The following is a 13,025-nucleotide window of genomic DNA, read 5'->3' on the forward strand; positions in this document are numbered from 1 at the left end:
GTAAAGCCCGATCCCGCCAGATGCAACCGTAATAATCCTCATATATGGATGTTTCCCCCTCTCAAAGTGTACTTTATGCTTTGACTTTCGATTCCCAACGTGCTTAGATACTGCTGTTTCGCCATCACACCGATCGGTATAGATCCTTCGCATCTCTCCCCGGGAAGAGAAAGCAAACATATCCTGCCCCTGGGCAAAGCACACAAAAGAGAAGAACGGTGATGATGATGAGTCCCAACTGCTATTTCCACAATATCCTTGGCACTCTTTATCCCTCCAACTCTCTGTCTCTCTCTCCCTCCTCGGAAGGAGCCGTGTTTGCTTAATTTAGTTTCGTCCCGGATCCTGTTGTTCGTCCATCCCTCGCCCATCCGTTATCCAGATTGCCGTTGTTCAATCCTTATCAAACCTTGCATGCCATTATTATAAAGGCACCAACCACCGACGACGACGACGGCTCACCCTCGAACGACCGACATCCCTCCAAATGACCCGTGACAACTTTTGCGATAGCCAAGAGTTCGAAAAATAAATGAAATAATAATAATAAAAAGAGCAGAGAGAGAGAGAGCACATCGGGGAAAGCTCTAGCTCTCTCTCTCTCCCTTTTTTGGGAAGATCGTTTCCCGCTCTTCTTTTACCGATCATCGATCGTCTCCGAATCGATGGCACTAATCAATCAATCTCGGCGTCGCTGTGTTATCGGATCCGCTTTTAAAGGCGTCGTCGTAGTCAACAGCACTGACTGGGCCTGTACCAAGTGTGGAACGGAGAGAGTGGTACACTGCCGTATAGCACAAACACACACACACACTACACTCTCACAGAGAGGCACACGTATAAATATATATCGGAGCCGATAAACATTTATGGCGGGAAGTGCAGCACTCTTTTCTCCCGTTCACCAACATGGTACCTTACTCCATTTATTATTACTCTCTCTCGGCCTTTCTGTGGAAGATATATCAATGGTGGAAGGAGCAGAGAGAGCGTGTGTGTGTGTGTTAGGAGGGTTTTCCCATCGGTATTGCTGGCTGAAATATAGGGGATTTCCTGAAAGTACTTCAGTATATTTCTCCTTTGACATCCAATTGAGATCAGTGCTTTTTCCTAGGCCACATACTCTCTCTCTCTCACACACACACACACACTCACTCTCTCTCTACCCTCTATCAAACCTTAATGTGTGTGCGTGTAGTGAACTCGCTGCCCTTTTCTATGTATCAGAGCCGGATAATTCTGTGTCCTAATCAACTGAAGGGGGGGCTATAAATTTTGTTGTGTGTGTACAAGAAACATCCAGGGTGATTCGGAAGTTTTCATTAAAATGCAAATTTTTTAGGGGGGGGTAGAATGATATGCACTATCTGTGTGGTCAAAAGAATTCGTACCTAATGTGCAAGCCTCAGAAGAAAGTGTTGTGATCTGAGGTTGTTTTTGTTTTTCCGGACAAGGGTCAGCAATAACATGAAGCCAGCTCATTATTTTAGCATGCTTAATGATCATCTTGCATCGTTAATGTATATTTCCTTTCCTTTAAGTTCCGAAATGACGATGGCATGTCCCAGAATTGCGATGTTAAATTCCAAAATGACGATGCCATGTCCCAATATTACGATGGCATGTCCCAGAATTGCAACTTCGTGTTTCAAAATGACGGTGGCATGTCCCAGAATTGCGATGACTTGTTCCAGCATTGCGATGGCATGCTCCAGAATTGTAATGGCGTGTTTCAGAATTGACGCGATGCCATAGTATATTTCTTTCTCACACTTTTTAAAACGTATTTAAAAAGCACTGACCATCACTCGGGCACTTGGATTGTATCCACCCAAGTCCTTTCCTTGATTCGATCAGGATCCTATAAAAGTTTTTAAAGAAGAGTTTGAGAAATCGGTCGATTTTCCGCTGAAATCCAACAAGAAACTTGATGCATACTATATTTACCTAAAAAAATGAGTGTTAAAATGTTGTGTGACCTCATAAAATTAACGCCGTGACAAATGTGTGCTTGAATATTTTTAAAGGCGATCCAACAGAAATGTTGAGCAACATAACCCTATGAAAAGTTTTTTAGTTCCCCTACTTGGTTGAAAATGCCTGCCTATTAATTCATTCTTAATCTCGAAAATTTTAACCAAACTGAATTTTTGCGAGGCCCCTCTGCTCTTGAGCCCCCGGGTGGGCATATGCGTTAAGAGAGCACTGGTCTGGAGGCCTTAGGTATTGGTCTTATATTTTTTCTAGTATTTAAAACTCTAAATTTTCATGAAAATCAATGAGGAGTCAGCTAAATGTCTGGGATCCTTTAAAAACATCAAGGCCCCCATTCAAAAATGATGTGGGTGGAGAAGGCGGCAAGGATTCACTGTGATTGGCTTACGCTTGTCTTAGTAAATCGACCATATAGATCAACATCAATATATCAACAGAATTTCAAGTTCTTTCTTTTTAAAGCAGTTACAGTTTAAAAAGTTCAGTTTTTAACGGTCCTTAACATTTTGCGACCCGGTGCAGTCACACCCTCGCACCTGCCCAAGTCCGGCCCTGCCTAGGTTGCACCATGAGAAGGCCTACCCCCATTACATTACCCTGCATCCTCGAATGGTAGATAGCACATATCGCGGCGCCAGAAAAGCTTGAATTTGTTTTTGGTATGGTGCCGTCGAGCAATGGCTAAAAACACCCACTACCGTATTTGCTCTATTGCGGTTCGACTACACATTCTATGCTCAAAAATCCTTGCTTTTAGGTGTCTTATATTACCTCTTAAAGTTTGTCCCATGAATTTTGAATAACCCTGTATATGCATGGCCCATTCGAAACAATAAAAACGTTAGATGGCGCTTTTCCATGAACATAAAAGAAAGCGTCTCTCTCTCGGTAATGACACCCAACATGAAAAATAAACTCTTATGCAATAGATAATTATATCAGCTTAAGTGATTATGTTGATACATGGTATATTCAATGCTACATGTTATAGCATGTTATGTGTATGCGCATTCTCTGACATATTCAAAAGCCAGATCCTTCTGAAGACGTTACGGGCGACGAAGCTAACAATGAATAGAGCATGTTTGTATAGGATTATATATATTCATTATTTCAAATAATATGATAATTTCTTTATCGAGCTATAATTAATTATATTTATTTGAAAATAGTTAAAAAAGAGAAAAAGTGTTGCCATAGAAAATTTCCAAAGAGAAACAGCATATTTAAAACAAATATTTGGTGTGTTTTTTTTTTTTGAAAGAATTCAACTTTAATCCGAAGTATTAATTTGTCTATGATATCGATATAAATTAATCGATATTGAATAGAAATCAAAAATTTAGGTTTTTAAATCGGTAAAGCACGTGTCTATGCCGATAAAAAAAAAATTAAATTCGCAGCAATCATCGCTAATGAAACTAATTTCCCTGATGGGGAAAAATATAAAATTTAAAATATGCATAAATATGTGTAATCATGTGAAAATCCATTTTTTTTTTTAAATATGAAATTAGTTTCGTTAGTTTTCACGGCGCCGTGATCATCAAATTCATTCGTATGAGAAACGGTCCATGATTGCGAAATGAAATGGTAATTATAAATGTTTTCTTTTTAAAAAAAAAAAAATGAAGAAAAAAATCAATATCGTTAATCACGGACGACGTTTTGTCAAGAATTAGGAGCGAAAATTGGATAATTGCGAAATAAACGCGAGTTTTATCAGCAATTAATTCTTAGCAATATGATAATTGATCCTTTTTTTTTCTCGAACAATTATCGTTTCATCAGGACTTTCATTATCGAGTCCTGGTCCTGATTTTTTTGTATAATAGTTTGGGATTTTAATTATGTCGTGAATGTACATATATGAATCTTTTTTTTCTTTATTATAGCTGAAAATATTTATGAGATTAATAATATTAAGTTATTGATTTTCGTATACACTGTAAAGACAAATTAATATGTCCATTTCAACTATGCATTTCCTAGTATTGCTCCATTTCAGCTCTGCCTTTCCAAACAATATTACGTTTAACAATGCATTTCCAAACAATATTACGTTTAACAATGCATTTCCAAACAATATTACGTTTAACAATGCATTTCCAAACAATATTACGTTTAACAATGCATTTCCAAACAATATTACGTTTAACAATGCATTTCCTAAAAATGCTTCATTCAAAAATGAATCTCCTAACAATGCTCCGTTCAAAAAGCATCCCCTAACAATGCTCCATTTCAGCTATGCATCCCCTAACAATGCTCCATTTCAGCTATGCATCCCCTAACAATGCTCCATTTCAGCTATGCATCCCCTAACAATGCTCCATTTCAGCTATGCATCCCTTAACAATGCTCCATTTCAGCTATGCATCCCCTAACAATGCTCCATTTCAGCTATGCATCCCCTAACAATGCTCCATTTCAACTATGTATTTCCTAACAATGCTCCATTTCAGCTATGCATTTCCTTACAATGTTCCATTTCATCTATGCATTTCCTTACAATGTTCCGTTCAAAAATGCATCTCCTAACAATGTCCCATCTCAACTATTTTTCCTAACAATGCTCCATTTCAACTATTTTTCCTAACAATGCTCCATTCAAAAATAATTTCTTTATACATTGTAGAATGTGGGTTTAACAATGAATTCTGTTACATTAGTACGAAAACTTATCTCTGAAAGTTGATCGATATATTGGTGTAGGGTTCAGCCAATTTGTGAATAAATATTCAATATTCTTTAGGCGGTTAATTTTTCGATGACTTATTGTGGCTGAACGATTTATTTAGCTGAACGTTTTGAACAGAATTTTAACACTCCGACGAAATTTCAAGTAATACGGAAAAGTAATTGAAAATCAAAAGAAAACATGAAAATAAAATACTATCATTTGTTGATAATCATTTGAAAATTTTTTCAACTCAAACTGCTCTGTATTTCATTGATGTATATGTTACTGCCAAAACCCGAAGTTGGCCACTCCGCGAAGTGGCCAGCCATGTTGGCCCGGCCAATATCCGAAATTCGGGCTCTGGAAGTGTCTTTCATCCGCGAAGTGGCCAACTTCAGGCTTTGGCAATAACATATATATAAATCCGGTCTCGCCCACCTAAATATGGTGTATACAACTTATGTGCAGTACTAAAATTTCGAGACGGTGCGAACAAATCTCTAGAATTTAATCAGAACAATCTACTTCATCTCAATTAAAAAGGCGGTTCGGGATTTATCGCCACCACTGGAAAGACTGGAGTGATTGTTCGGGAGATTTAATCAAAGATTAGATTAATGATCTGCGATGGCTAAATTTATTTACCTTACGAAGTCCATTAAATCAGAACAGTAACGTTTCGCGTGTGTATTTTCCGTTGCCAGGTATTTGGTACGTTGAAGAATTATGTGGTTTGCTCCATCTGAGTGCTGAGTCTATTTGAATAGTAGGAAGATGTTCAATTGAACGAGGGAAGGGGGGGAAAAAAGAAATTTGGCGAGAAAAAGCTGGACTTGTATCAACACATGAAGTTTTTCATATTTTCTTGTGTATATTCCCGAGAATAGAAGTTTCTTCTCGAGAAGTTTCTGTACGAAAACTCTTCGGAATTTTTCTTTTTTTCCTTCGAAGTTTGTTTCCCTTACATCGCTCCGAGGGATGATTCTCGGAAGTTGTTTGAGTCTTTGCTCAAAAAAAATGGGAAAGTCGTCTTTTTTCAGTATTACTATTTTCTATTATTTCCACTGAAAACTTCTTTTCCTCCCACGGTGATTCGGAACTGATTTTGTGAGACTTTTTTTTTTATTCTCACTGTTATTATCAGTAGTATTATACAGGCTGGTCCAGAAGTCTGGGCCTGTTTTGGAAAAATATATTCAAAAAACAAAGCTGTTAGAGATAGAGACAAACGCTCAAAGCATTTGAAAGGAAATTTTTCGAGGTTTTTTAATTGCGACGAAATTTCTACATGCGCACATTAAATGACGTTAAATGAAGTCTATATAACATTTTTTTTTTAATGTTATTTGGATTTGGGTATTGCAAAGAATGGAAGTAAGGATCGGAACAAAAATGAATGGAAATAAAAAAAATAATTTTAAACCTTCTCTTTCAAATACTTTGAGTCGTTTGTCTGTATCTTAAACACCTTTGACGAGGTGGACTCGACATAGGTCTGCATCAGGAAACAACGGTATTTCATTGTTTCAACGTCCCCTGTGAATTCGACGTCTTAGCAGAACTCATAAGCTATACAAAAGCTGTATTAGGAAAAATCTTCCAGGAGCTTTCCTCATGGCGGGGGAGGTTCCAAAACCACTTCATGTACAAACTTTTGGCAACACGTTTGGGATATCTCTATTTGATGAATCGGTGATAAATCTGGTTAACTCGGCCTAACCTAACCTCACGCAAGGAAAGGGAAAAGAAAAAGAAATATATAAGGGAAATATACAATAGATGAGGTAGATAAGAGAGTTTTTTATATAGATTCTATTTTCACCCTCACCCTATGTGTTCTCACTCGCTCTTACAAGCATACAGTAGAAAGATACATTATATGTGGGGGGGGGGACATTAATAGGAGTATAGAAAGCACAGGGGAGAAAAAGCAACTTCAGCTGATAAGATTAACTAAAAGCTTCGCGATGGGGAAGAGAAAGGAAAGAAAACACAGAGAACTTGTTTGAATTTACTCCATTGGCATTTGGACGTAATATTACGTCGTAATCGTAATGGGGGGTTAAACCGTACCAATCAAAGGCCTAAAAATCTTCTGGATCGCAAAGAGTTAAAAAGTTTAGTGGCAACATCCATACAGAACTAAAATCAATAAATCATGAAAAAAAATAAAAATTTCACTTTTATCCATTTTACTTCCATCTTCACTCCCATTCTTTGTAACATCCATGTTATCAAATAGCATGGCAAGAAATAGATTTAACCCTTGATAGCCAGTTTCATGTTTCGTAGAACCTTGTTTCTACCTATGGTTTTAAAAATGATAATTCGGATCCGGGGGATTGATATGAATTACGAAAACATAGCAGTACCGCGGACATTCTTCAAGCTTTAGAACGAGATGCGATTGGCCCTTGGCCCTCGTGCACGTGAAAACATGTGTGACTAGATAATCAAATGATCATGATCGCATAATTATCCTGCTTCTTCTGTCTCTCTCTGACAAAATCATCGACCAAAATTTCTTCTTCTTCCGACGCCAGTGCTCAATGTGTTCCGGTCTCAGACACTAGTTTTCAAATCCTGACTGGATACTTAACATGAAAAGCCCGCGGGACAGTCATCATTTGGACAACTCCCCCTTCTGTTCAGGCTTTTTCATTTTTCTTTATGTACAACTACCCAGAAAAATTAATCTCAAACTGGAGATGAAAGAAAGCACTCACTCGTTGCTGCGCGTACCTCGCACGTAAACGACGGATCCATTCGTCTCAATTAACTCACTCCGGCTAATTGAATATTCTCCGAACTCGAGAAAAGCATATACACAAAAATTGTTTTATTTATTTATAAAATCCCTCCTCGGATATTTCCGGAAATGCCAAATAAAAATTCGCGGCATATTTACATACATGCACACAACACTCCCACGCATAGTCGTTTCCATTAATAACTTGTGAATAATTAATTCGTCAAATTCTCTTGCTCTAATCACGTGTCTTTATCTCTTTCCCTCCATTCTGTGAGGATTTTTATACTTATTTAAAAAAAAAACCCTCATTTTCAACGTTCGTTAATTAGTTATAATGGCCTTTGGAATGTTCTGTCAATCCATCTCAATTTTTGGCTGCGACATTATACACAGCTGTAAACACTTCTATCTCTAATATAATAATAATAATAGTAGTGTCTTATTTTAAAAAAATGAATCTTGTCGGATTAAACGAAAACTTCAACGACAACAATTCCCCGTCCTGTAATTTACCGCAAGAAAAAAATTCACCGACCAATAACTAAATTCGTCGACCCACCATTCACCGACATCAGTTCACCACGAGTGAGTGAGCTAGTGATTGAGTGATAGAATTAGCGACCAAGTGAGTGAATGAGTGACCAAGTGAGCGATAGCAAACTAGCAAGATAGCTCTAGTGACGGACTGGTTTTTATGCAATCACTGATTGTTCATTCGCTCAATTGCTCATTCACCCACATACATACTCATTCACTCACTCATTTACCTGCATAATTCACTTCTCCATCACGCATTAACCTTTTCCATTCACTCTTACACTCCCCCTTGACCACTCACCGCATCCTTGCTCACTCACTCACACACTCCCTTCACCATTCACCCACATCCTTGCTCACTCACTCACACACTCCCTTCACCATTCACCCACATCCTTGCTCGCTCACTCACTTGGTCACTTAATTGCTCATTCACTCACTCATTTTCTCTCACTTGATCACCAACTTGTTCATTTTCTCAATTGCTCACTCTCTCGCTCATTCATAGACACACTTAATTGCTCATTCACATATAACTGCTTGCTCATTCACACATAACTGCTTGCTCATTCACACATAACTGCTCGCTCACTCATTTACTTACACCCTCACTCACTCATTTGCTTACTCCTCACTCACTGATTCATTTGCCCCCTCACTGTTTTTCCTGACTCATTGTCTCACTCACTGTCTCATTTGTTCACTCGCTCGCGCATTGACTCCTATGCTCACTCATCCACTCACTTAATTGCTCACTCACTGTCTCATTTGCTCACTCACCCTCTCACTTATTGCTCATTCACTGACTCATTTGCTCACTCACTCGTTTGCTCAATCATTCACTGACTCATTTGCTCACTCACCCTCTCACTTATTGCTCATTCACTGACTCATTTGCTCATTTACTGACTCATTTGCTCACTCACTCGTTTGCTCAATCATTCACTCGCTCATCTGCTCACTCAATGAGCAAATGAGAAACTTTTTTTTTTCACTCTTTCGATGAATTCTCCGGACACGGTCTGAATTTTAAAAAAATCCCATATGCAATTATTATTTCATGGGCTCCTGGTCTCGAACGATAACATTCTTCTCTTCTCTTTCGCCACTATCACTTCGGATAGAGGGGAAAATACACCCTGAGAATATTCGAAGCTTTTATTTCTTCCCCCTCCCACAAGAAAAAGAAAAATGAATAACTGCAAAGTGAATTTTGGATTTCCTCCAAGTACATATCCTAAGAAATTTTATTTATTGTTATTATTTTTATCTTTTCAATTTTCAACATGCATATATTTTAAAGAATTTATGTGCTTAAGAAGGCAGTGGGGGGGGAGAGTCAACTCTCTCTGAAAAATTTCGGACTATTTATTTTACGGATTTTTTTTTTCTCTTTTCTGTATGGAATGTAAATCAGTTTCGAAGAGGAGCTTGCGATAGCTCTAGGCTTGCGTTGCTGACGTAGAAGAACGTTTCTCTCTGTCTCTCCCTCCTGCAAATATATATCATAAAAGAGAAGAGGCAAATATATCGCGAGAATATGGACACGGGAATGTATATATGCATCCGATTCCGGGATGTTTTAGAATTTTCAATTTTTACGTGTTGTTCTTTTTTTAAACGGAGGAACAAACTATTCGCGTATCTACTGTATTGATTGTTGTGTATTTTAGGATACTTTTGGTATTTTTCGTTTGGAATGCGATATTTTATTTTATGTTTGAAAAATGTATCTCTGCTTTTTCAAGTTTGCCTTTTTTATTGTATGATGAATGGATGAATTTTCTCTGAATTTGAAATACAGTCGCTTAAGCGGATACCAACACAATATAAGATAATTTTTATTTATTCAATCAAAACACAGACGTGAAACACTTTAGGGCTAATCTAGCTTGTGAGTCTTTGATTAAGTGTTCGATTTTGGGCGGAACACTTCAAGTGCTGTTGCGCAATGTTAGTGTAGTTTGTAAAACGTCTTATTTAAGGGGTCCACAACTTTTTCAGCCATGTATGCAGTATTTCTGCGTCTCTCGCGGGCCAGAAACTTGTGTAGGTTGGCCAGATGACCCGTATTTTACGGGACTTTTCCGTAATTTTGGCCGTCCCATTTCCCTTCCATAAAAAATTTCCCAATTTTTCCCCTTTCTTTTCAACGAGGCTCACTTGAACTTAACAAAAGTTAAGCTCAATTCTTCAATCAAGAATGTGAATTATATTCATTGCATGAATCAAGGCCTGGGACAATTGTTTTGGCTGTAATTGACAACTTTCCTTGCTTTTGACCATTTTTTTGGCGGTAATGGGCAACCTTACTTGACTTACACAGTTTTTTTTACTGCAATTGGTAACTTTACTTGCCTTTCACGATTTTTTGGCTCTAAATGGCAATCTTACTTGCCTTTATCCGTTTAAGCGAGAGTGTCCGTTTATCCGTTACCCGATTAAGTGAGGTATTGGTGTTTAATGTTCCGATTTGCCTCAAACATATATTTTGGTCTTGTTTATTGATATTATGTGTTTTTTTTCTTTGTGAGTTATTTTTCATATTTCACACGTTATCGTTACATCCATCTAGAACCGAGGCGGAGGACTGGATATGAACGTGCAGGCTGCCTGGGCTCAGAAGATCACCGGTAAAGGAGTCGTGGTCACGATACTTGACGATGGGCTCGAGAAGGATCATCCAGATCTCATCAAGAATTATGTGAGCAAAAATTAAATTAACATCAACGTTTACGTTGTGGGGCATCATTCATGTTTTTATGATTATAGTAGAATATTGTACCATATACTGTATGAATAAGATCGATTAGGACCCCTAGGGAACAGTCGTGTATTCATAGTGGTGTGGATGGGCGATTGAGGAGCACGATCATCCCTCCCAAAAGCCTACTTATACGAAAGCAATTGGTCTTACATCGAACCTACACAAGTCTCTCTTGACATTTCACTCTGGATCCGCGCCTACCCTGGGCTTGAGTTCAATGAGCTTCCTTCTTGTAGGGGTTACTATGCAAAGCTGTCTCAACATCATAGGTCTTTGGGCAACACACGCAGTGTTACGAGAAGCCCATACATAGCTCGAAGTAGCAGTTTACATATTTATTTACTCGCGACGATCATTGCACTAGATCTCATCATTTTGGCCTTCTGTGGCCATGAGCCCCCCCCCTCCCCACGTGTCATGCCCGGTTAACCCCCATATCAACAGCCCTTGGCAGATCTGCTGAGTTCTGACAGTAACAGTTAAATTTTTGCCCACCACACACACTCTACTTTTAAAACTTCAATTTCTTCAAAGACGATTTTTTTCACAGCTTTCTGTACCCTCTCCCAATCACCTCTTGTGGATCCCCATTCACCCGATTTTCATCCGTGGCCCCCCTTCAGATACCCAAGCACCACACAAGAGGGGGAGGCATATGGCCCCATATTGAGAAAGAGCCACTGATCAATTTACGTTCTTAAAATATTTCTGAATATTATTTGGAAAAATTTTCATGCCGTGTGAAGAAGAATCGTATGACAGTTCATTCGCGTAAAATATGCGATTTTCGTAACATCGTTTGTCATTTTTTTCTTGGGTGAGATATCATGTGACATTTGAGATGAATGCGTAGTGATATTTTTTCTCGTTTCGTTCCATCAGCTGCCATAAATCATCGCGAAATTATCAAGTAGGCTTGGAATCTTCACTGAAAGGAGCACGAAATATGTATAAATTTTGTTTCAGTTCAGAGTCTCCGCTTTCTGCGAAACTGCCACGTATTTTAACGTCCCCATAGGCCGTAGGTAAAGGTAGGGGATTAGAGGGACCGGTCTCCGCAGTTTTCAACATGTTGCGTTAAAGCAAGGGTACTCAACCTTTTGATAAATGCGGGCCACTTGATAGAATTCTTGTAATTTGTGACGGGCCATTTGAGTGATTTTTCCTAACTGTTCACTGGCAAAAAATTTAAATGGTAGTAAATATGGACAATTAAATATAAGAACAAAGATTAAATAGTGTAAAATTTCCAATTGAATACCACAATGAAAATTTGAAATAATAATTATAAGGATCAGTAAACGTGTGGTTGCCTGCCCTATGGTTCCAAATCAAACGGGCTCGTAAGGGCAAAGGGGCTACCCTTCAAGAATAAAAATATTTACGAAAATCTAATTGATTGTGCACAATTTATCCATATCTCTAACTAAGACCAGAGAGTTTTTGGTTACGTATGGCCTCAGTTACTCTTGAGCCCGATTTAATATTCTTGAAGAATCAACGAAAATCAATGAGAAATAATCCAGAATTAATGAAAACTGAAAATTGTTAATGAAAAAACCTAACCTAGATACGCACTAGCCCGTGATTAGCCCCGGCTATTATTTTCGTACCAGGAAATGCATATGATGAAGACGGCCCTGGCCTTGCGGCCGCATCAAATATGTTCAAGGGCCATATTTGGCCCGCGGATCATGAGTTGAGCATGTATATGTTAATATGTATTTTAGGTTCTCTGGCAGCACCTCCTAGAGATAGAAGGCCTCTGCAGTGTTTGCCATAAACGTCGTTCACACTACCTATCAAGTTTGCCACATTTTGAAACACAGCATCGTATTTCGTTTCTTCTTATTTTGGCGTAGAATCTTCCTGATTGGCTTACAAATACTGCATATTGATTGGATGGGGGGGCATAGAAATCGACAATTCTGAGCCCGATCTTTTCTTTTCCCCTCACAACGATGATACTGGCACGAGCAGGGAATTTTTTTTTTCTCCCCTGAATATTCTGAGGGAAAACGGACTACTTACGGGCGTCACAAGCAGACTGCAGAGGCCTTTCTTATCTCTAGAAGGTGCTGTCACCGATCCCTTAAACAAAAATCAAACAACCAAAATTTCAAACCATTTGATCATTGATGTCGCATCACTGTCATTTTCTGCACACGAGGGCTAATTAGACCGGGACCTACAATTTACTGCCGATTCCGAACGGCAGGCTTGTTTTTTATACTCATCGAGATGTTGGTGCGCTAACCTCTCGATGGGGGACTCCCTGCGGTAGCAATTTT

General features: G+C 38.6%; 1 protein-coding gene across 2 annotated transcripts in view; it reads left to right on the forward strand.

Moving 5' to 3' along the window:
* LOC149087959 (furin-like protease kpc-1) overlaps positions 1–13,025 on the forward strand; it is a 253,187-nt gene that overhangs the window by 199,249 nt on the left and 40,913 nt on the right. For both annotated transcript variants that reach the window (XM_089243124.1, XM_089243117.1), the window contains exon 4: positions 10,543–10,671. In XM_089243124.1, the coding sequence (XP_089099250.1) occupies positions 10,543–10,671 (129 nt within the window). The remainder of the gene's footprint in view (positions 1–10,542; positions 10,672–13,025) is intronic.

This window comes from Pholcus phalangioides, unplaced genomic scaffold, assembly GCF_987345545.1.
Source record: "Pholcus phalangioides strain wild (caught in Gottingen) unplaced genomic scaffold, Ppha-v1.0 ptg000003l_1, whole genome shotgun sequence".
Classification (NCBI taxonomy): Eukaryota; Metazoa; Arthropoda; class Arachnida; order Araneae; family Pholcidae; genus Pholcus; species Pholcus phalangioides.